Here is a 26,049-nt window from a genome sequence, read left to right as displayed (position 1 = left end):
GAATCTATTTTTATCGTTAATTATTGAACTTTAAACTTTAAAAATGGTTCAAATCAAGCATGCTTGTCTGAAATTTTGAAAATAAATGATCCAGATAATATGTTACAAAATGTATTATTTTTAGGATTTGAAATCTTTTTTTTTTTCTCCCTATGTATATATCTCCCAGTCGAAATGATAAATTAGATATTTTTCCATCATCAAAAAAACAGTTTTTCGAAAGATTTTAAAGGTGCGCCTTAATTCTACATTTTAAGGTGTGAAATTTATATGAACTTTTTCCATTTTTTTTTGGGTACATCTGGCAATTACATGCTCTTGTTTGTTTTTAAAAAAGGGCTAATTTTTTTAAAATGTTACTGACAATGGAGGCCTTAAGTTTTAACTAGCACTACGACCCAAACCCTATTCTCAAGCAAATAATATTGCTATCACATACGCTATGATTACGAGCTTCATTTTTTCACTATCATATACCTTATGATTATGAGCTTCATACTTTTTTGCCAATAATATTGCAAATGTTACCAATATTGTGACAATATGAACATCTGGAGCGCGCCTGAAAACACATGACTGCCATCATATACTCTATGACTGCGGGTACTGATTGCGCTTGCGTCTATACCTATACCCAGACCTGAGGTCGCGTACCCATCGAGTCCTGGGTCTAATGGGGTCCATTGCCACCCTACTGGGTATTTGGTTGTTGTGAATGTCGCAAGTCTTATTAGTGACATTCTAGTTCCCCAATAATCGCATTTCCTCATGGATTCCACGTGATACGCATGACTAAAGTCCCAAAAGTGAAGCCCAAACTCCTGTACAAATGTAGGATCTCACATTCATCCCCATTTCCACCATACGGTTGGCCTAAACAAAAATTTTCAGGCAGTGTTGCAGTCTAGAGAGAGAGAGTGATGGAAGTCCCAAATGTTCTGCACATAGAATGAAGGTGCACGGAAGCTGAGCTATCCACAAAATTCATTGCTTCAAGTAATTACTAATCTCTAGCATTACCTTTTCATTTTTTTTGAATATTGACGTGAGACCTGATGGCAATGGAACTACAGGTCACACTGTGGCACCTGCTACCCTGATCACTTTAGTTCTCTCCTTCTCCCTCTACCTTTACTCCTTTAATTCTCTCTCTTACACTCGTGCTCTCTCGCTTATGGTTTTGTGTTGTAAGTTGTGTGTGTGCAAATACAAAGAAGCAGCGTATTTTCTGCTGCTTCAAAAATCCAATCTTCATATTTGCTGCTTCAAAAATCCAATCTTCATATCAAATGAGGTCAAAATCGTTTGTCCGTAATATAAACAGATGAAGTTTCTATAAGGCCTAGGCTTTATGAAAACAAAATAAAGCCCCACCTAAAATCCTTGTTTGAAAAGCACTTTCAGCCATATAAATCTCTACGATGGCTCTAACATCAATTTACAACACCGACAATAAAATTTGAAACTCAAAAAAGGATATAGATTTTGGAAATTTATGAACACTTATTTTTTGGGTGAAAGGGATGGTCTAGATAATTTGTTACAATATGCATTCTTTCATTTTTAGAGAAAAATCTTAATTGTTTTTTATAACCGTAATGTTCAAGCCAAGATGATCAATGTAAATATTTTTCAATGTTTGAATCACAATTATTGATAAGTTATGAGGTGAGGCTTTACTTATTTTGATAGGGCTGCAACGCTATGAAACCATGTTACATTATAAATTTAAAACTCATTAAACCCACAGTCATGTCATGTTCTAGCGGGCACAATCTCTAACAACATCCATTTGTCCATCAAATGGTGTCTACGGGGAAATATTATACAAGTAAGGCTCACCTCAAAAATCTAATGCTAAAGTGTTCTAACATTGGAAAAACTTATAATTGATCATCTTGATCTCGAGATATATAGTAAGAAGGGGAAAAAATAAAAAAGAATCTTAAATCCCTAAATATACTTCATATTTGTAGACACGCCATTTTAAATCTGGCAAATTCTATGGTTTTCTGAACTCTTAGGAACACATTATCCTAGTAAACCCAATTTAATTACCCCAAAACTACCCAAATCCTATCCCAATTTAAAGTAGAACCCAATATCTTTCCAACGATTCAAGAATCACTTGAATCACACCTATTGAGAAAAAGATATAGCAAATGACAATTTAGTCATTGTGAGACCCAACTGTCAGGCTACAGGTCGAGTTGTAACAGGCTCGACAGGCCTAGACTCGAGCTGATGATGCAATCAACTCATCTGATTATACAGTAAATGCGTTTTTTTTAATTAGATAAGGCTAAAACTTTAAGATAAATCCGAAAAAACTTCAAAAAATTTAGAAAAAATCACCAATTGAATCTTATAAATACCACATCTCCCTAACCCAAAAAGAGAGAAAAAAAGAGACCAAAAGAGCTTTAGAAATTCCTGAAATTATAAAAATTACTCAAAAATACCAAAAATAAGAAAAAACCTTAGATAATTCCTAAAAATTTAGGAGAATTCCAAAAAAATTAGAAAAAATCTTAGAATTCATATTCAACCTCTGGAGATCACAAAACCTTAGAAAACTAAGGAAATTCTCCTCCAGACCTGAGAGAAACAGATGGAAATTGAAACCTTAGGGCACAACCCTAGATCTAATCCTTCTATACCAGAGATCTGCTGGTCAACGTCTGAATCAGAGAGGCAAAGTTGACCGATTCTGATACAGGTGAGCCCTCGAAGGCTCGGGAACCCCGGGCCATCCGACTTGGTTTGGTATTGTTTCTTCCTCTATCTTTTTTATTCTTTATTATTTTATTTCTATTTTTATTTATTTTGATCTTTTAACTTTGTCTTAAAATCATATTTTAAAATAAGTAAAAACATAAATAAATAAATAGCATAATCTAGCAAGTCTAGGTTCCAGTCTAGTCTTAGCCTACGTCTTAGTTAGGGTTTTTTCCCCTAGAGTCAGACTAGGTCTACCCTGAGGCGTCAAGTCTAGATCTCACCGAGTTTAGGAATCATGAACCAAGATCATAACAGAGCAAGGTCCAACCTTATGGCCCTAGCTCAGTCTATATCTAGTGAACCTAGTCAGTCCGAGAGGCACCGTCATAGTGCTCCCTCGCAAATCATCTATAGCACTCGTGTCAGTGAGCCGATTCTTGACTCACATTGAACCAAACCTAGCCATCTAAGCCACTTTCAAGGCCACCTTTTAGAAGTCACGAGCCAACAGGTTGATAACGTTCGTAATACCCTGAATAGGGTCAGGCCGATCCTCCAAGACATAGGGGTTAACCTCAAATCCAGCCAGCACAACAAGAATAAGGCCCCGACCTAAATCACTGAGTCAGCCGATCTCAGCCGTGTGAACCCTGATGGTCAAGTAGTAGCCCAACATTCCAGTCTTGGCAATCAGCCAGTTAATGAGCTACTGGGTTCACATACAATTAGGGAAAGTCTACCAAAGCAACTCATCATTAATGAAGATCAGAGTTTTGATCTAACTAGATATAAAGACAATCCTAAAGTGCATGCTTACTTTCAATACCTACTCAATAGAGGATACACCATACAGCGCACTCAATCCATGAAAGTCGGGTCAGAAGCTCAAGCCTTAGGCCAAGTCCAACATTTGGCTCAAATCAAGATAATCCTAAGGCTGTTAGCCTGCCAATCCAATCCACTACAAGCCAGAGGTCTAGTTCTAATCATCACTCGAGCCCAAGACTACCTAGAGGAAAAACTACATCTGGCAGTAGTTATGACATTCCTTCACTCTTTCAGTCTAGTGCTGAGGCTAGAGAATACCCTAACCTTATGGATAGATCATCCAACCAAGGTTAGAGTCAAGTAAACGTAGCCACCCGAGGTCAGAGGTCTAGTCGTCATAGCAGCTTGAGTCGTCCATCCCAGTTAAATGGTGATCCTATCCCACAGACGTCCTTGCGTGAATGGGTATGCTCTGACCCAACTTAGCTCGGGTGAGTCTACAAGCCGACAATCGGCACTTCAAGTTCAACCTCAGCCAGTTTATACGAGCCACATACCACAAAGTCAGATTCAACAGGCCATACAATCGAGCCAGCTCACAGCTATAATGATGGCTCAATTCGCTCATATGAAACACCTTCAAGACTCTTTAGAGAAAATGAAAATATGGGATTTCTCAACTCCTAAAGCTTATGTACAATAAACTCTAGGACACCTAGAAGATCTACTAGTGGGATTTGTGATGTCATAGTTCAAAAAGAGGATCCTGAGGCACACATCAACACCTGTTTATTGATGGTCCACACACTGCCAGACTGACCCAACCAACTTAAGGTCATGTTCTTACATAGCTTATCAGAAGAAACCTTGATGTGACACCGAAGATTCATGAAAGATGACCCTCAACCAACTCTTGACGAAATATTCAGGAAATTTTTCTCCTGCTATAATGGAGGAAGATCAAGACCCCTCACCCTTGGTGAGTTAACTTCTACCAAACAGAAGTCAGGCGAGTCTCTTTCCCTGTTTATAACCAGATTAAGAGAGGCCGTTATGTGGGTTATCGAAACTCCACTCCCTTAAGCCGCGAAGGTAAGCCTGCCATTAGAGAACATGCCTCCAGAATATGCCACGTTCTTCAGTATGGGGGCAGTCCCTTACTCATTTAATGTTATTCTTGAAAGAGTATCGCGGTATGAGCCAGCTAAGGAAGATAAGGCCGTAGCCGAAAAACCCTATCAAGAAGGAGAAGTGAACATTATCAAGAGAAGCAATCCTTTTGCAAACCATTCACAGGGAAAGACTAAAATTATTTCTACCACATGGAGAATGCAAACTTCTACACCAAGGGAATTCACTCTCATTGATGAGCTTATGACCAATGTCATGAAGAAGTTGCTTAAGGCAAGGCTCATAGAATTACCAACAGAAGCCAAGATTCCTCCTTTCTATGGAGGCGATACATCTCAATGGTGCGATTGGCATCAAAACTATGCCCATAACACTGAGGAATGTCGAGCTTTCATACATAAAGTTCAGGACCTCATTGATAATGGTATGATAAATGTTAGAAATAAAGAGGTTGATGACATAAAAAAACTAGAAACTCTAGATGCTTCGACAAACAAATCTGATGTCAACCTGATTAACTCAAGAGAATCACAAGTTGTGCCCAAACCCGAAGACCATCCAAAAAGGACTTGGAGTACAAGAAGAAATCAACTAGAAAGTCCAGTAGATGAAAAACAAAACGAGCATAACCTCACCCAAGAGTTAATGACTAAATATCAAATCAGCGAGGATGATCTTAGCTCCAAGCCCATAACCGAAAAAAGGAGAAAGACAGGGGTATCGCGTATGGAATTCCACTCCAATATACACTCCCAAAAGTGGCACAAAAATTCCCCATCATCGAGAGCCACACTAGGGCATATGAACCCACCAAGTTAACACAATAAAGGGTTCACACCTGTGTGGTAACAAATCAAACTCGCAAGAGCAATATGAACTCTAGCATAAGCTCAACCAAAGTTTTGAAGTTATGGATTCTTAAGCCTATGACGATAAGAAAAATCTTAATTCTGGGACAATAACTCGTGAGGGGGCAAATGAGCAAGTGCTAAAATGAAGCCCTTTACCCCACAACCTTGATGACCCATCAAAGAGGAATCAATATAATGAGGACGACGTGTTAGAAATTGATGTGATCTAGATCAATGAGAAGGGATCATCTTCCAAACAAGGGGCTAACACCTCAAATATCAAAAGAAGTCAAACCTTTGGAAATTCTAAGGGGCCCTCCTAAGCCACCTTCACCAGACTTCTTCGCCAACCCACCTATATGGGATGAGGAGCCAAGCTTAAAAGATTTAACTGAGTCACCTCCTGAGGTGAACCTAGTTATAGATGATGGAGAAGCAAAGAGCCCAAATTTGACTATTCCCAAAGATTTGACATCTTCACTTGAGTTGATAGAGCTCGAACCTTTAGAAATTCTAAGAAGCCCACCTGAACCACCTTCACAAGGTTTCTTAAATGATCCACCAATCTGGGATCAAGAATTGGATATTGGAAATCCAACTATATTACCTCCTCAAGAGGTAGGCTCTCTAAAAGTCATTAACAACATGAGCACAACTCTGAAAATCGAAACACCACCATATCAAGAGAATTCATTATGTGAAGAACAAGTTCCCAACATAATAGAAAGCCCTGCAGGAGCAACCCCATCAAAATATTCAATAGGGGCAAACTCCTCTCATGAAGAGGATACAATAGGGGCAACTAATGAGATTGAACCCTTCTTAGTTGACTCCCAACATGCGATAAGGACAACTGATACCAACTTAATCACTCTTCTGGGGCGAAAGTCTCACCTAAGTTCGAGCACTGAGCAGGAGCCTACAACGGAGTTAACCTCAAAAAAGCAATTCTAAATTTGCAATGAAAAAGATTATCGAAAAGGAGTTGGGTGATCACTCACCGCTTTCAAATAACCAAATGAGGCATTCATGCCTCATATTTCAAAAGGCATTAATGCCTAATGTGTAACATAAAATACTCCATTAATGGGAAAACCCTGACAAGCGTATCCGTCCATACAGAAGACTGAGGGATTAGGAAGCTGAGAGTGATTTGTAGTCCCAAAATCAAGGTTCAAGTGGAGCAGTTTAAAAAGACAAGCTCAATGGAGACTAAGCATTCATTGTCAAAGAGATTTTGGATGCCAAACTGGGTTAAGGAAAACAGAGGAAGACCGATATTTGAACCTCCATGTCACTTGGAGGAGGGAAAGATGATCGAATTCTTACATAATCTTAAGGTGAGTTGCTAAAAAAAAAAAAAAAGGGGGGGGCACCTTTTGACTCTTATTCTTCCTCCCCCTCTTCCTTTGTCACTGTTTTCTTCTTCAAAATAAAAAATAAAAAATCTGCTGAGCTGAAAATCCGAAAGAAACCCCAAGCGTTGGAAAAAAGGCAACAGGGCTGAACACCCGAAAGGGACCCCGGAGCGATAAAAAAGTAAAAAAAAAAAATTCATTGCGTTGAAAATCTAAAAGGAACCCCAAGTATTGGAAAAAAAAAGGCTACTGCGCTGAACACCCGAAAGGGACCCTGGAAAAAAAAAAAAAAAATCTGCTGAGCTAAAAATCCGAAACGAACCCCAAGCGTTGGAAAAAAACGCTACCGGACTGAACACCCGAAAGGGACCTCGAGGCAATGAAAAAGAAGAAGTTCTCTCCTTCCTTCTACACTCCAAGTTCTTTTCTCTCTAAACATCTTCTCTTCCTTCCCCTGTGTCTAAGTGGTGTTAAAAGAATATCAATAAATATTAGCTTGACGAAACATTGTTCATAATCTTATCGTCTGAAACTTCGAAAGGTGAGTGGTGGAGGAATGAAATCAGAAATCCAAAGAGATTCTGAACACCCAGGGGCGGTATCCTGTATTTTCAATACTTTGTCTTGCTCGAAACTCCAGAGAACTCTCCTTGAATTGCAATACAAGAGCTAAGGTTTGAAGATAAAGAAATACTCGATGATTCCTCGTCTAGAAGATTCAAGCAAGGATCCGATATGCTCACATAAGGACCACCAAAGGGGCCACAGGTGGCAAAACTATAAGGCCCGTCCTTTTAAAAGCACTTTTTCAATCTGATTGTTAAAACCCTTCATTTCCAAAATCCTTTTAAGAAGGACTTCCTCCATCACTACAAGAGGTTAAATTGTTAGTCGATCTGGCCTCGTTCTTGAAGTTACCTTCTTACGCCTGTTATGAAGGTTTGAAACTAGTCAAGCACTCCATGGTTGTATGAGTATAACTACCAACTACCACATATCGGAGATGGGTTAACCTCGCCAATGATGTTATTGGCTAGTCTGGGAGCATTTTTCTCTCGATTGGATCCCCTGAGGCGAAATAAGGCAAGCTCATCCCCGTGTGTGCGTATGATGTCCCAAAGTCCAATTCAGAAAAACGTCAAACTCGTGCGACGTAAAAAAGCCGAGACAAGATAAACGTCAAACTTGTGTGACGCAAAAGAGTTGAGACAGGATAAGCGTCAAACTCGTGCGACGTTCAAGAGCCGAGACAGGAAAAAAAGGTCAAACTCATGCGACCCTAAAAGAGCGGAGATAGGAAAAAAACATCAAACTCATGCGACGTTAAAGAGCAGAGACATGAAAAACGCCAAACTCGTGCGACGTTAAAGAGTCGAGACAGGAAAAACATCAAACTCATGTGACATTAAATAGTCGAGACAAGAAAAACGTCAAACTCGTGCGACGTTAAAGAGATGAGACAAGAAAGATGTCAAACTCGTGCAACGTAAAAAAGCCGAGACAAGTATCATTTAGCCCCGTATGTGTGAAAGGTCTGGTGCATCCAAGTTACAACAACCATGTTCAATGAAAAATGTCAAACTCGTGCGACGTAAAAGAGCCAAGACAGGTACCGTCTAACGCCATATGACGTGAAAGGTCGGGTGTATTCAGGGCACAACCACCTTATTTCAATAGAATGACATCAAACTCGTGCGACGTAAAAGAGCGGAGACATGTACCGTCTATTCCCATATGACATGAAAGGTCGGGTGTATCAAGGGCACAACCGCCATGTTTCAATGGAAAACTGTCAAACTTGTACGACGTAAAAGAGCCAAGGCAGGTACCGTCTATCCCAATATGATGTGAAAGGGCGGGTGTATCCAGGGCACAATCACCCTGTTCAATGGAAAAATGTCAAACTCGTGCGACGTAAAAGAGCCGAGACAGGTACCGTCTATCCATGTTTGACGTGAAAGGTCGGGTGTATCCAGGGCACCACCACCCTATTCGATGAAAAACGTCAAACTCATGCAATGTAAAAGAGCTGAGGCAGGTACCATCTAGCCCCATATGACGCAAAAAGGTCGGGTGTATCTAGGGCATGACAACCATGTTCGATGGATTCCATCTATCCCCGTATTGACGTAAAAGGGTCGAGTGTATGGTCCGTTGCTGCATGACGGGCAGCAGTTAAAACTGCTAACCAACCTTGTTTTTCGAAATATCTTTCTCTTTTCAAAATTTTCACTATATTGTCTTGTGTTTTCCAAAAACTTTAATTTTTTTTGTTAAAATCATAACCTGTCCTTGCTGAGGGTTATATTTCAAATCTCCCCCTACTTTCAAAAATTCTAAATAAAGTCTTAAAAAAACGAAGGAGCTTGGACACCCGTATATGATGATTACCGCGTTGCCACAATTGTCGTGTTGCTGCCTCGTCTCTCACTTCGAATTTGGCTAGACAAGTCTTTTCCTATAGAAAGCCTTTTCCTATAGACAGCCTTAAGAAACCATAAGGAGATCAAAGAAAATGTCAGAGTTAAAAATTCAAACTACAAAACCCCTAAAGTTAAGTGGCATGGCTAGAAAATCCAACTCGAGTTTCAAGCTTGTGTAACTCATAGATATCTCACGCTGAAAATGCTAGGAGGAAAAATGCCCTAGGTGGGTAAGCTCAATGAGCACAATGACTTGGAGGGATAGTTGGTGTGCCCCCTGACCACGTGACCTCAAGAAGAAATTGAAAATGTCTGTTTTATCTTTGACATTCATTACCCCTCAAAAAGACAGGGAATGCTAAAGTGTCTACTTCTTTGCCACTCACCTGTTCTTCGAAGGACAGGGAGTGCCAACTTTAAACACCATTTAAAATCTAGCAAATTCTATGGTTTTCTGAAGTCTTAGGATTACATTATCCTAATAGATCCAATTTAGTTACCTAAAAACTACCCAAATCCTATCCCAATTTGACATAGAGCCCAACAGCTTTCCAACGATCCAAGAATCGCCTGAATCAGACCTACGAAAAAAGACATATAATAAATAACAATTTAGTCCCTATGAGACCGAGCTGTCAGGCTGCGGGCCGGACTGTAACGAACTCGACAGGACTAGATGCGGGCTAATGATGCAGTCAATGCATCTGATGATGTAGTAAACGCGTTTTCTTTAATTATATAAGGTTAAAACTTCAAGATAAATCAAAAAAATTTCGAAAAAAATCCAAAAAATTTAAGAAAAAACTCCAATGGAATCTTATAAATACCCCATCTCCCTAATCCAAAAAGAGAGAGAAAAAGAGAAAAAAAAAAGCCTTAGAAATTTCTCAAATTAGGAAAATTACCCAAAAATACCTAAAATAGAAAAAACCCTTAGAAAATTCCTAAAAATAGAAAACAAATCTCCAAAAATCCCAAAAAATTAAAGAAAATCTCATAATTCATTTTCAACCTCTGGAGATTACAAAACCCTTAGAAAACAAAAGAAATTCTCCTCTAAACCTGAGATAAATACAGAGAAACAGATAGAGATTGAAACCTTAAAGCTTTAGAAAGATAGAAACCCTAACCTCCTGAGACCTTAACCCCTAAGCTTGAGAAAACCTAGACCTAGGGCACAATAACCCTAGATCAAAACTAGACTAAGGGCACAACAACCCTAGATCTAACATTTCTACAACGGAGATCTACTGACCAATATTTGAATCAGAGAGGCAAAGAGGACCGGTTCTGATACGGGCGAGCCCTCGAAGGCTCGGGAACCCCGGTCATCCATCGCGATTTGGTATTGTTTCTTCCTCTCTCTTTTTTATTCTTTTATTGTTTTTTTTCTGTTTTTATTTATTTTGATATGTTAACTTTGTCTTAAAATCGTATTTTAATGCTTTGGATCATGGTGGCTCTACCATAGATCTGATAGTAAATCTACTCATTTTTGGGTAGATCTGGCCTCAAATCTAATTTCGATCAGACTCACTTTCTCTCGACTTTATTTACATATATTTTATTAGTCTAAGGTGCTAAAATTCAAGAGATCTTCATCAGAAGATCTGTCATATTTTCATCGTAAACAATATTATAATAAATTATCTGGATCACCTATTTTCAAGATTTTTAAACGTTTATAAATACACTTAAACTGTACCATTTTTTTAGTTTAAAATTTCATAATTAGCCATCATAGGGTTGTTGGCACCGGAGCTACATCTTACAACAGAATTTATATATCCCCTTACTTGAATAGTATAATGTCGGCATCTTATAGAAACCTCACCCTTATAGTATAATCTCTCTCTCTCTCTCCCTCTCTCTCTCTCTCTCTCTCTCTCTCTCTCTCTCTCTCTCTCTCTCTCTCTCTCTCTCTCTCTCTCTCTCTCTCTCTCTCTCTCTCTCTCTCTCTCTCTCCATTCCAATTTGCACAGCCAAAGTAATTCTATCCTAGTGTCTGCAGAACCGGCTGGGTTGACCCGGAACCGACCAGGTTACCCATAATTTAGAAAAAAAAGTGTTCAAGCCAAGAACTTAGAAAATTTTCAAAAAAAAAAAATTATAAAAATAAAAAAATAAGAAATTTGTTTGCAATAGTTTTTTATTGTTTTCTATTGTTTTAAAAAATAGGGAAGTAGTTTGACCATAAATACTTATTTTTACATTTTCCCTTTTTTTCAATTATTTCTAAAACATCCTCCAGCATTTTTCAAAATCCATTTTTTCACTAGTTTTTTTATCTCATTTGGATGTATTTTGTTTAATTATACTTTAAACGAACTTTTTGTGATTTTTGAGATTTTAAACTTTTTTAACCCTTTCTAGCCTTGCCAGGACCTGCCTGGTTATTGCCAATTACCCGGACCGGTTTCAGCCCATGGCCTATTTATGCTCCCCAGATGCGGTTTCTAATACTGCTCATATATATTTCAATTGGGGTAGCCAAATCAAATTGAAACATTAAAGAATTCTTTTTGTTTTCTCTTACCCTTGTGTTTCTCTTTCAATAATGTAGAAACATGTTTATGCTCTGATTTGCACCAATCTCTGAGATGAGATCAACTCAAATCTTTGCAAAACTTAGTTAATTTGTAAGAGGATAGAGACGGTCACTCAAATTATAAGCTCGAAAACATCACAGAATTATACAGATCTAGCCTTTTTCTGAGTTCACTGGAAGCACCAACTCCAAATCCATATTTTGAACTTTTAAAAAAACATTTCTTAAAATTTAACTAAATCTAATAATAAAAAAAAAAATTTCAGAAAAATAAAACAAAATAGAGAATTAAATGATGAAAATAAACTAAATTAAGCAAATAAAAAATTATTAACTTTTAGAGACCCAAAACCTGGAATTTCAGGCTTGGATTAAGCCGCTCGTCTGATTTGCACCATCATCTCCTTTTGGATACCTTTGCTCGCTACAATTAGTAGATTTGAATGTTTTTCACTTGGATCTAGGGTTCCTAAGGCTGTGGAAAAGCTCAAGATTTTTTAGTCTGGTCTACGTAGGTAGGCTTTTTTTGGGTTTGGAGGCGGATTTCCTTAGTTTGTATCCTGACCTCCTAAGATAAAATCTGAATTTCGGGATTCGTGGTGATTTTTAGATACTTTTTAGGATTTTTTCAAATTTTCTATGAATTTTCTAAGATTTTTTTCCTATTTTTTGGTATTTTTTCTTATTTTGGGATTTTCTCCCATTTTCTATGGATTTTCATACATTTGGAGAGGATATCCTACTCTCCTAGGATGTTTAGGACTTTTCCTAATTTTCCTAGATGATTTTCCCATTTATTTGGAATTTTTTGAGAATTTCCTGGGGATTTTTTGGGTTATTTTTTATGTTTTCTTTGGTCTAGTTTGAAGGGAGTTATTTATTAGTTTGAGCTAGGGTTAGGGTGGAAATTAATTGCTGTAATCTATTATTTCAATTAGGATTATGATTAGACTTTTTCTTGACTTTTGTTTTGAATTTTTCTAGTAAAAAAAGGGCCTAAAATAAGTCAAAATGGGCTTAAAATGCATACAGGCCGTGGAGCCATGTGGCGAGTTACACACTGACATGTGTCCAGTCTCAGCAGGAACTAAATTGTTATTTTTTCGTACAAATTCCCCAGGCCACAACTTTCTAACCATAAGTTTGATTCAAATGATTCTTAGACCGTTAGAAAGCTTGCAATCTCCTCTATAATTTCAAACGAAATTGTAACAATTGAGAGGGATATATAAGGACATTAGAGTCTCGATTTCAAGTTTCTAGACGTCCGATCGGTGTTTAGGTGAGTTTTATGGGTTCAAGCCGAATGGATGTTTAAGGTGACTATGTGAAGTTATTAGGATAAATTTTAGGTAGTTTTGGGATAATTTTACTGGGTTTAGGTTCCTATGGTCTACTAGGGTTTGTGTGGTTCTTTGGACTTGAATCAAGCATTTAGGAATTCTCTTTAGCCATAATTTTGATGTTAGTGTCTACAATTGCCCCACTTTTAGGAACAGGTGAATGGCAAAGAAGTAGATACCTAGGACACGATGAAAATGAGACTTTTTTCGATGAGTAATTCTTTTGAATGACAATTACCCTTTGGGCAAATAGTATGTTGATGGATGTTTTTTATCTGAAAGACATCGAACTGATACTACTATCTTTGAACTAGTGTCATTGAGATATCTCTGACAATTGGGATCCAAAGTGATAGTGAACACATACCGTGCTATCTTTGAGCAGGTAACACTCCTTGTTGTAGTCACCCTAATATTACCTAGGATGCCAGTGTAATCATCTTAGGCTTTAGACCATTTTTCTTGGGGGTCTGGTTCTCCAATCGAATGATGTATTAATTTAAAAGAAATAATGGAATAATGAATTCTGGCTTGTTGAACTTCGTTTTTTGCCTTCAATTCTAATTCTTGGGGTCACATGTTCGGGCTTTTGTTTTGGGAACTTAGGAATTAGTTTTTTTTCCTACGGGTTTGTAAGCATGACATCCAGGTGTTAGTGGCGGTGGAACATTATGTCCAAGCCTCCTTGAAGCTCCTTCAATTTTTAAAAAACATTTTAGAAGGTTTTGAAGATCTGTAGGATTTTGAAACAAATACAGAGTTCCGAGTTACGATTTTAAATAAACAACTTAAGGGTTTTTGAAAACTTCACATGAACATATTAGGGAAATTTGGAAGATAGGTGAGAAGTTAGAAAAGCAACATTGGTAAGCAGTGTTAGGCTCATGCTACCATTGAGCTTTCTTCTTTTTTCCTTTTATTTTTTCTTTTCCAACATGAGCTTGTCGAGCCTCTATTTAGGATTTTCAGGACAAGGAGTCATCAGGTGCTTCCTCATGTTCCAATCTTGCCTCTTTGTGATGCAACTCAAGGGAGAGTTTTTCTTGAAGTTTTTTAGTAAACCGGTGTCTTGGATAATATTGGATATTGCCCCAAAGTACTCGGGATCTCCTTGGACTTCCAATTTCGTCCCTCTATTGTCAACCCTTTGAAATTCAGATAGTCGAGCCTCTTTAGATTTATTCGTACCGATGTCTTTACATTCCTTTCTGACACCATTCTGACTTTAGGAAGAGAAGAGACGAAATGAGAGAGAGAAACTTATTTTTCTGTCAACCCGGGGTTCCTTTCAGGTCTTCAGCCCAATGGTCTTTTTTGTAACATTTGGGGTTCTTTTTGGATTTTCAACCCGATAAACTTCTTTTTTCTATTTTCTTTTTTCCTTTTTTTTTTTCCTGGGGGCTCCTTTCGGATGTTCAACTCGGTGGCGGTGGCCTTTTTTCCAATGCTCGAGGCTCCTTTTGAATTTTCAGCCCGACAGAAATTTTTTTGTTTTTCCTTTTACTTTTTCTTTATTTTTTTCTTGATTGCCCCCAAGGGTCCCTTTCAGGTGTTTAGCGCGATGGCCTTTTTTCCAATGTTCAGGGTTCTTTTTGGATTTTCACCCATGCGGAATTTCTTTTCTGTTTTTTCTTTTTAATTTTGAAGCAGATAAAGAAAGAGTAGGAAAAGAAGAAGAGTCAGTGCTACTTTTCCCTCTTGGCACTTAATCTAGTTGAGAAATCGATCAGCCTTCCTTTCTCCAAGTGGCCGGGAGGTTTTAGTCTTGGTTATCTTCAAATTTTTCATGTCCCTAGTTGGTATGCAGTACTTTCTTGATAGTGGTTGTTGCACTCCTATTGACTCTTCCTTCCTTGAATTGCTTCACTTGAGCTTTGTCTTCAAGCTCAAAGTCACTCTCAGCTTCCTAGCACTTCAATCTCTTGTTTGGTTGGCCAAGCTCATTTTCTATTTATTTTTTTCTGTTTTTCCTTCAATCTCTTAATTGGTTGGCTAAGCTCATTTTCTTCTTTTCATTTTCTCTTGCTTTTTTTTTTTTTTAACTAACTCTTTAGGCTACTAATGTCATGGACTAAGATGCCTAAGTAGAGCGTAGATGCCCCACTTGGCTTATTTGAAAGGGATGAGCAAGTGATCACTCCATGCATTCTCAGTAATCTTGCTCATTTGCAACCTCATGTTGCACTTCAAGAGTATATGGCCTTGAGGCATGTTGGGAGTTGTAGGATGCCCTTACTATATTTTCATTATTGGATGGAAGTGCCCCTAACAAGTTGTGGGCTTGCCCATGTAGGGTCTTCTCCATTTAATGAGATTGTTCCTATAAGTATGTTGGATGGAATTGCTTCTATGCCATTTTAATCATATGGGATGATCCCTATCTGGCTGGTGGATGGGATTTGCCCTACTAGATTTTTCATCTACACTTTAGGTTTCAAGGGTTTAAATCTTCTTGAATATGAGGTGCCACAGGTAGTGGAGTCGTGCCCATTGTCCCTGTTTTCGTCTTGAGATTCTTCATTCCAGACAGACAGATTATCCAGGAAAACTTGTGAGAGCTTCCCAAGTGATCCCCTTAGAACATCTAGGGGTTCTAACTCTTGCGAATGTGTTGAATCTTTAGAAATGATCAAATTTGGAGCCTTTACTTCTTATGGATTGGATTTAGAGAACGGTCTGATTAACTACTTTAGGCTTAACTCCTCATACCAAATAGGGAGATCTTTGAGGAAATCTGGTGAGGGTGGCTCAAGTGGAACTCTTAAGATCTTTAAAGATTGAGGGGTTAAGTTTTTCGTGCTCCATATTTTTCGGGTAAAAAACAGACCCAAAATAAGTCAAAACAGGCTTAAAACATGTATTGACCCATTGGGTCGTGCAGCACGTCACGCACGGACACATGTCCAACACAACAGGGACTAAATTGTTAGTTTTTTAATAAATTCCTCAAGGCTATAACTTTCTAACTATAAATCCGATATAAGTGATTCTTGGACCATTTGAAAGCTTTCAACCTCCTTTATAATTTGAAACTAAATTTGATATACTTTTGAAGCGTTTACAAGGCCGTTAGGGTCTCGGTTTCAAGTTTCTAAATGTTCGATCAATGTTTGGGTCATTTTTTTTGGATTCACAAGGTTCATGGGTGTCTAAGTTGACAATGTGAATTGGGATAAGTTTCAGATAATTTTGGGATAATTTTATTGGGTTTAGGTTGTCTGTGGTCTCTTAGGGTTTATGTGGTCCCTTAGACTTAAAATCAATGTTTTAGGAATTCTCTTTAACGAGAATTTCAAGTGGATGTCTACAAAACATAATAAATAAATTTTTTTATAAGGTCTCTATTCCCCATGAATCAGTGATATTTTCCAATGTTGACAGAATTTATATTTATATTTCAGGTTTTCAACTATATGAAAGTTCACATCCGCACACAAAAATAAATGAGAAAATATGGAAAGTTCCATATTTTCCTAAATATTATGCATACATCTGGTCCCCTTGTGTTTTTTAAATTTTTCCAATTTTCCACTTGGTCTGATGTTATCAACATCGAGCTGGTTTAATTTTTAAAAAAAATATTCTGGAACATAGGGTTATGGCCTAGGTTTTAGGTCACTTCGGGGCTTGTCTGATGCCTAAAATATTGAATTTCCCTATAGTGGGTTGTTCGATGTGGGAGACATCAGACTAGTTTGAAACTTAGCGTTAATCTCCCTGTCCAATATTTTTGACATCAAATCAACTGGCCCCGAAGTAACCTAATACACCTAGGTCACAATCCTATGTTCATAAAAAAAATAAAAAATTTAAAATGAAAAATACACAATAAAAAGCAACAGGCAAACTGGGAAAATAAAATAACATAAGGCGAAGGTATATGGTGGGAAAATATGTACCTTTCTATACTTTTTCATTTGTTTTTATGAACACATGTAATTTTTTATTTTAAAAAACGTTTAGACAAGGTTGCAACCTTAAAATGTAGAGTTAAAGGTGTACCTCAAAAATCCAACATAAAAGGTTGTTTAGAGTTGGAAAACCATCTAATTGTTCATCTCGACATCGAGATTTATGAATATGAAAAGAATAAAAAGCTTCAAGTCTGTGAAGTAGTGTATCTTAGTACACATTCTCTGAACAGTCCATTTTCAAGATTTTCATGTGTTTATAGATCTATTTGATTTGAACCATTTATAGAGTTTAAAATTTTATATCTAGAGATAAAAATAGATTATCAAGCCATTTTAAAAAAAAATTATATCAAAATTACATTTATGATCAAATTTAGAGGTGCACCTTAAGTGGATTGTTTAAGGTTTCAACCTTATGCAAACAATACCCTTTTATGCTTCCATTATTATAGGTCCATTCCAAATTTGGCAGTACCGATATGCTCTAATGGTTTCCTCTATCAGACTAACAGGTTTAACTGAAATAATTGTTAGAAAGACCATAGAAATTTTACATGTTGCACCAACATAAAATGTTATTGATCATAAATGAAGATAAAAGTTTAGTGCAAGGCATATATGGTGGTCGCGCATGTCCAAATATACATTCCAACATGGCAAGAACATATAAGTTGGAAGCATTTGTTTGACGTGAAACTATATCAAATAAACTTAAAACTTTGGTTCAACTTTACATATACATTTTCAGAAATGGGCTAGAATAGGTTTGGATGATTTGTGGGAGCAAAACTTTATTAATATGGATCTATGAGCTCACATAGTCTTTTACAAACACTAAAATTTATGTACAATACCACATATATATATACTAGGATTTTTCATCTGAGAAAAATTAAGAAAAACTATAAGTTTCAAAATTTTGAGTAAGTAGTTCATATTTATTCTAGGATTTAATTATCCTAATCCCTAAAATATTAATAATTAATTATCTAATCTCATTCTTTCATATTCACCTGATTCGATTTTCCTTTTCAAAATCATCTCTCAAAATATTTTTGAATAAATTCTCTAACTAATAATAAGGTCTTTGCAGGTTCCTCCTGGACTCTATGATGAGTATGGAAAGCCCCTTAACAAAGGCAATTTATACATAACTGAAGATAGTCCAAGTGTAACACATGCCTTTCTTCAACAATTCCAGGGCGACTTTTCTCTATTTCTCAAGTTCTGTTCACAAGAGGTGGTTCGAGACGGTGCATGGTGTTAGTATTTATCGGTCGAAGGACAAAGCAAGCAGCTGATAAGGAGGGTGGCCTCATGTGGACTCCTTTGAGTCATGCTATAAAGAATCTGGTTTCTAAGGTGCTCCCCCATATCTCTGTCTGCAATAGTTATCCAATCTTTGACACTTCCTAGGAGAGAGCTATGTGTGTGTTTTCTTTCAACATGTGGGAAGCAAACAAATAAAAGCCGAGGATTTATGAGTAGGAGGAAACCTGCTATCTGCGATTTTTATCTCACAAAGTGGCAGAATCTTGTGTGTGGTTAAAAGGGTCGCATTCTAAAACTCAAAAAAAAAAAAAATGCTCACATAATTTCTAACCATGAATGTGCCATCATCGAATTGCATTTTAGTTTGTCTCTTCTGAACTCTTTAAATCGTGTTGACACAGGGATTTATAGAAGAGGAGAAGCTGGATTCTTTTGATCTGCCATACTATGGTCCATCTGCTGAAGAAGTTCAAGAAGAGGTGAAGAGAGAAGGTTCATTTACAATTTCGCGTTTCAAACAAATACGAATAGCTCCATGGGGAGCCAACCAGAATGGAAAAGACTTAGCATTGATGTTGCGAGCTGCAGCAGAGCCCTTAATCAAATATCAATTTGGAGAGGAAGTCATGGACATTCTATTTGAAGAAAATGCTGAACTTATTCAATCGCATATCGATGAAGGGAAAAAGAAGCTGAATCATTGTGTTCTTGTCTTAAAAAGATCAAACTGAACTCATTTTGACTCATCATCCACCAAACTATCCCTTAAATTAGACATTTCAATTTATGGAGAATTTGATCTACTGTTTATGTACTTTATATTTTGAGGTCTATTTGTGTTGAGCTTGTTCTATTGTTCATGCACTTTGACTCATCATCCACCGGCCAGAAAGGGAATGCGTACTCTTTAATACAGCTCGCTAAACTCTCCCCTCTTTTTCATATCTAGCATCTCGAGGTCATGATACTCAATTGGGAAGTTTTCTAGCACCTAAAACAAAATAATTGAATAGATTTTTAATGTGCACCTCACTTCTATAGTATTAGGTTGGCAGCTTATTCACAATTTTTCCTTGGATAAACTGGGTATGTTCTTAAATAAATGAAATTATTTTTTTCTCTCTTCTTTTTTTTGTCTTCTCTTAAAATACTATTTTGAAATGAAATTGAGCTCCATTTTATGCATTCTGTCAAGGGAGAAACCTCCCTTCTTTGAAATGAAAATGAACATATTTTTATCATTGTGTCATTGGAGAAATGCAGCATGATCATTTGTCGTAGTAAAAAGATGAACGCCATTACAAAGACACTAGGAACATTGGAGGTACAATTGAAATAAAAACATGATTCATGGCAACTACTCCCTCATCGCTGTCCAACCCATTTTTTGGGGAAAGCTTTCTATGTTACCCCTATGTTATACAAGTTCTATCCTCCCTCTACCATCCAGCAGTCCATTTTTTGTCAAGAGAGCCATTCACCGTTTGATCTTAGATCCGACGTCTCAAAATATTTTATTTTTAGTTTTCTTAATACAATTTTTTTGAATATGAAATTTGCTACGTGCTATCTTCTCATTGGGGCACGCGCACCTATAAAAAATATTAACAATAATTCTTCGATAAAACTTAATGATTAAAATCCCCCTTGAATCATTCAGGGGTATTTTAGTCATTTTATTTTATTAAAAATATTTTTTATATATATTTTCATTAGTGCGACTTTAATAGAGGAATAGACGTCCAAAATTTGGTATCAAGACAGTTTATAGATAAAAAATTAAAAATAAAATAGTGTATAAACATGACATTGTGATTGAAACAATCTTAACCCTCCATTCAAAAATAGAGGGTTGGATAAGGTGGAAGAAATAACTTCTAGGTTGTAGGGAAACATGGAAAGCTTTCCCTTGTTTTTGACGTGTAACAACATGATCCACATAGTAGTGTTGTTTACTGAGCACAAGGATCATATTGAAAAGAACAATACGTGTGGCACCTGACATCATCTTTTCAAAAAGACTTTGACATGGATTCATTTGTAAATGCTTTCTCTCATCTTTGGGGGGAAAACATTTTGGTAGGAGTTATCGGATGTTAAGTTTGTTTATTCGAAAATTATCTGTCCTTATATTATAGATATACGTCCTAGCATGTCGGTTTCTCTTTTTCTTTTTATTTTTTGTTTTTCTTTAAGTTTGCTCTCGGTTCGATAATTCAAACCAATGGTTTAAAAACCGGATCGGTGACCCGGATCGGGCTTTTCAAAAACCGATCCGGATCGGCGAATCGGCGATCCGGATCGGCGAATCGGCGGTCCGGATCGGAATCGGGTGAATCGGTCAGAATAAAGCTTCAAAAAAATCCGAAAAAATTATTAAAATTCATTATAAATATTGTTTTTTAGGAATTCAATAAAAAATGAGGGTACTCCATTAAGAATTTTCATGTTTTTGGATGAATATGCGAATATTGATATGTCCTATGTTTGGCAATTTTTTTACCTTTGCTAGCATTAAGAATTGCCACCATCTGTTTTTTTACATTACTAGGGACACTAGTGCATGCAGAAACTTCTCCCTTAACCCCTGCCAAGTGTTGCTTGAACCTATGTACCCCACTACTTATCACTCTTTGACAGTAATTACAAATAATTTTGTCTTTCTTGTTGAGATCAAGTCTGACCCCATGTTGCCATGCAGGGTCTTCTATAGATCTTGACATGATTCAACTGTTTTAAGATGTAAAAAGTTTAAATTAACCTGACAGTTCAAAAAGAAAAATAATCACAATATGTAGTGATAATATGTTGCGGTAGTTCATGTAGTCATATTCGTTGTTATTTGTTATTGCAAAATACCTTTTTTGACAATAATATTTCGTACATATCAATTACAAACATTTAGAATAATACAAAATGCAAGCTCCAAACATGGCTACAACTCAATTATCAAGAACATACATTTTTTGCATTAAAAAATTAATAATAAAAACAATTCTTCAAAGAGCCGGCTAACATCAGTCATTCCAACTTAAAAATCCATGAACAACAAATAAAAAAAATACAGTTTTGTATTGAAAATATAATAACATGCATTTTTTTGCATAAATAATCCATCAACATACAATTTTTTCAACAAAAACTTTAACAATAAAAATTTAAAATATGGTTTAATACCTCATGATAATTAAAACCTTGTCACGATTTTCACATCTTTTCGGAAAATCATCAATTTTCAAAAAATTCGATCATGAAAAAAAAAAAAAAAAAAATTACAGCAAACTCAAACAATAAAAATTAAAAATTAGGTTTAAATGTTTAATACATCATGATAATCAAAACTTTATCACGATTTTCACATCTTTTCGAAAAATCATCATTTTTCAAAAAATTCGATCATGGATAAAAAGAAATAAAAAAAAAAAGTACAGCAAATTTTCAAAAAATTCGATCATGGATTAAAAAAAAAATTAACAAATTTTCAAAAAGTTCGATCATGGATTAAAAAAAAAAATTCATAAATTTTCTAAAAATTCGATCATGGATTACAAAAAATTCGATCATGGATTACATAAAATTCGATCATGGATTACATAAAATTCGATCATGGATTACAAAAAAAAAAAAAAACATAAAAAAACAAAAAATTCGATCGTGGATTACAAGAACAAAAAAAAACAATTCCATCATGGATTACAAAAAATTCAATCATGGGTTACAAAAAAAAAAAAAACACAAAAAATTCGATCAAGGATTACAAGTAAAAAAAACAAACATTTTGATCATGGATTACAAAAAAGTTGATCATGGATTACAGAAAATTCGATCATGGATTACAAAAAATTCGATCATGGATTACATAAAATTCGATCATGGATTACAAAAAAGTCGATCATGGATTACAGAAAATTCTATCATGGATTACAAGAAATTCGTTCATGGATTACATAAAATTCGATCATGCATTACAAAAAAAAAAAACAAAAAAAAACAAAAAATTCGATCGTGGATTACTAAAAAAGAAAAAAACAATTACATCATGGATAACAAAAAATTCAATCATAGATTACAAAAAACTCTATCATGGGTTACATAAAAAACAAAAAACAAAAAATTCGATCATGGATTACAAAAAAAAACAAACATTTCGATCATGGATTACAAAACATTCGATCATGGATTACAAAAAATTCTATCATGGGTTACAAAAATAAAAAATAAAAAATAAAATTCGATCATGGATTACAAGAAAAAAAAACAAACATTTTGATCATGGATTACAAAAAATTCGATCATAGATTACAAAAAATTCTATCATGGGCTACAAAAAAAAAAAAAAAAAAAAAAAAAAAAAAAAAAAAAATATTTGTTCTTCACAGAGTCGTTTTACATAAGCGATTTTAACTCAAAAATTCACCTCCAAGTGAATAAATTACATCCAATTGACTATATTTTCTGATAAACAACAATATAAGGAATCAAAAACCTAAATTTTTAACACATTATTTCTAATATATCATGAAAACAAAATCAAAAGGCGGAAAAAAAAAAAAAAAACAGCGGAATTTTTTTCCCCTGGCATCTCACTGTTCATATCAAATTTCTTGCTGTAATTGACCAGATTACGTAAAATTAAAAATTTTAAATCATACTAGACACAATAAAGATTAAAAACCCTAATTATTGAACTCATTTTGTTCAAAATATGCCATGAAATAAATCAAATGGCGGAAAAACAAAAAAACCCAAAGTTCTTACCTGTTTTTGTGAACCGAAGCCTTCAATCTCCAAAAAAGTCTGTTTTTCTCAACGATTTTCACAAATTAGTAACAAAATCTTTTGATTCACAGCTTTAAGATCAATATGCCAACAAATTTTGAAAGATTCATGCCCTATTTGGCATGAAATTTCAAAAATGGCGGAAACCCTAAACCCCGAATTTTTCTTGATCCAAAAACAACCAATTTTTCCACCATTAAATCGTTAAAAAAGCTGAATAAAGCTTTTTACAGCCTGAAAAACAGATCACGTGCCGAAAAAAACAAAAAAAATGATCAAAAAATGACAAATTTGAAAAAAATCCGTGAAGAACACTGTGCAACCCGTGTTCTTCACGGACTCGCCGATTCCGCACAGTGAATCGGCGAGTCACTGTGCGGAATCGTCCGGTTCTCTCTAGAACCGGACGATTCCCGGTTTTTGAACCGATCCGGTCCCTTTTTCGTGAATTCCGAGTCGAACCGGGCGAGTCCGGTTCGACTCGGCGATTTTTAAAACGCTGATTCAAACATTTGAGCGTATAATAACTTTTTTACTTTTTCAATTTTTTTAACTCATAAAGAGGTACAACATGTAAAACATCCAACCTATTTGTGTGGCAGTCCATCAAACATTGCACCGACCTTCACCTGTTTTAACGTCACGAGCAATTCGATATTTTAGACATCGGGTTGCATACTGTTGAGTGAGGGCCTCCGTGTAATTTCTACATATTTATGGACCATACTGTTATATCGCTAAAATATAATGATGTAGGCATAATTTTCCATTGTTTATTCATATTATATCACGTTAACATCAACTCCGAAAGTAAATTTTGATCAATGGAAGCACGATTGTATTGTAAAACGTCACCTTTTAAATGAATGGAAAATATCTCCATGCATCTTATTTTTGTGAATTATTTTCCCATAGACTTCGGGTTTTGAAAACTTTCTAGCAGTATAGGTTATCTAAAAAATATATCTTTTAATTCTCTGAACCCAATTTACTGTTTTTGAGTGTTCATTTTTTTTACCTAAAACAAAACAAAAAAAAACACCTTTATCTGTCTACTAAACCTCTCTCTCTAACATCTATATAGGGGAGAGAGAGAGAGAGGGAGATTCAACAATACCAAAATATAAAAAGTAATATCTAAAATGCCAAAATATAAAAACTCATATTAAAATACCATGGAGTAATAGTGATTCAAAAATTTGAGCCAAACGAGTGTTCGAGTTTGAATCTCATATCTAACTCGAGTGATTCCCTAGTCGAGTCAGTTAGGAGCTATTTAAAAATAAAGGCAAGTTTATCAAATTACCTATGACAAATAATTTAGTAAGGGTTTGAATACAATGAGACAATTTATCTTTGATACAAAGAGGTCACAATTACTTATAACCCTCCGAAGTGAAATCTGATGGCTTAGATATATCACAAAGTTTGATAAAATTTCTTTTGAACTTTGAGCTAAGTCAATAGAATAAATGCAACTTACTCAAAAAAATAAAATAAAAAATGCATCCATCTGATTCCACATCAAATGGTCAAGATTAATTATAACCACCTTGTACCAAAGGTAAATGATCTTATCGTATACTTTTCCAACAAAGTTAATGCTTTTCCCGTGACTTCTGATTTAATTTCAAAATACCTATAAAATAACACATGGCATTGACTTGAAATAGTTTCAAAAGGATAAATTGTTAAATAATTCATCTCTTGTGGATATTTTGATAAACTTCAAAAAAAAAAAAAAAAACTAGGCGATATAGGGTCTTTCGGCCTAGAATAACTAGCCTTCCCATTTGCTCCAAAATAACGGATTTGGATATCTAAATAACCAAATAATACATATAATCTCACATAAGTTATCATGAAGAAACTCGAACAGCCATGGCATGAAGAAAGTCACAGCAATCATGACATTGTTGTATTTGTTTTGCATTTATCAATATAATGATTTTTGTCTTCTTCTTTTTTTTCATTCTTTTAGTAAATTAGTGGGGATTACAAGCGCCTAACCATTTTGAAAAAAGTTCATTTTTTTAAAAGTATCAATAATAATGATGATTGTGACCTTTAGCTAAAGCTCAGGTGGTACTACCATGATCAGAGCACACCTTCAATCAATACGAGTAATTTGCGGTCACGAATATCGCAGTATATTTTGAGACGTCAAACCTAAAATGGACCACAAAACGAAAGCTGTGGTCCCCCATCAATGGCATTCCCTTGTGCATTCCCCATGAAACATACGAGTAAAGTCCCAAAAGTGAATACCAAACTCTACAAGTACAGCATCTCTGCTTTAGAAGTTAGAAAACCAATTAGAAAACCTTCTAATTGATCATCTCTACTTAGAGATGTACGGTATAATATAAAAAAAATCTATTTATGTACGGACCTTAAAATTATAGATAAAATATGAAATATTCCATTTATAGGTAAAAATTACAAAGATGGTCAGTCAACCCACTTTGTTTTTATTTTTTCGAAATTGCCCATTGGTCAATCCGAATTTTGATTTTTTTTTTTTTAGCTTTTTCGTTAGTAGGGTAGTACCTTAAAGTTTGGGATACTGTCCTACCAATAAAAAAAAAAATCCAAAAAAAATCCAAAAAAAATCAAAATTTGGGTTGACTGAGGGGCAATTTTAAAAAAAATATAAAAAATGTGGATTAACTGAGGGGCAATTTCATATTTAATCTAAAATTTTAAGGCCCATATGTAATTCACTCAGAAAAAATAAAAGAATCTTAAGTCCCTAAAAATACTTCATTTTTTAATGAATTAACTAGATTGTATATTTTCAAGATTTTGAAGAGTCTATAAATATGCTCAATATGTACCATTTTTTTAGTTTTAAATTTTATAGTTAGCCATTATATGGTTTTTTATGGAAAAAGTTAGATATCCCTGTACTTGTATGGTATAAAGTGAGCATCCTATAGAA

The 26,049-nt window shown here is 35.5% G+C and overlaps 1 protein-coding gene across 1 annotated transcript; it reads left to right on the top strand.

Moving 5' to 3' along the window:
- Positions 1 to 758: 758 nt before the first annotated feature.
- Positions 759 to 19,244, top strand: LOC110006354 (putative 7-methylxanthine methyltransferase 4). Its single transcript, XM_088845980.1, has 3 exons — positions 759 to 996; positions 18,151 to 18,419; positions 18,731 to 19,244. The coding sequence occupies exons 2-3, from the start codon at positions 18,315 to 18,317 to the stop codon at positions 19,058 to 19,060; spliced, it is 435 nt and encodes a 144-aa protein (XP_088702106.1). The 5' UTR covers positions 759 to 996; positions 18,151 to 18,314; the 3' UTR covers positions 19,061 to 19,244.
- Positions 19,245 to 26,049: the final 6,805 nt, after the last annotated feature.

Source organism: Amborella trichopoda, chromosome 9 (genome assembly GCF_054954075.1).
Source record: "Amborella trichopoda isolate Santa Cruz 75 chromosome 9, AtrichopodaSantaCruz75HAP2 v2.0, whole genome shotgun sequence".
Lineage (NCBI taxonomy): Eukaryota > Viridiplantae > Streptophyta > Magnoliopsida > Amborellales > Amborellaceae > Amborella > Amborella trichopoda.
Note: the sequence above shows the minus strand (reverse complement) of the source record. Positions and strands in the feature narration are given on the sequence as shown.

Coding starts and splice junctions, on each gene's coding strand:
- LOC110006354 (XM_088845980.1), top strand. CDS start 18,315: ATGGTGTTAGTATTTATCGGTCGAAGGACAAAGCAAGCAGCTGATAAG. Junction 18,420..18,730: donor TAAAGAATCTGGTTTCTAAG/GTGCTCCCCCAT, acceptor GTGTTGACACAG/GGATTTATAGAAGAGGAGAA.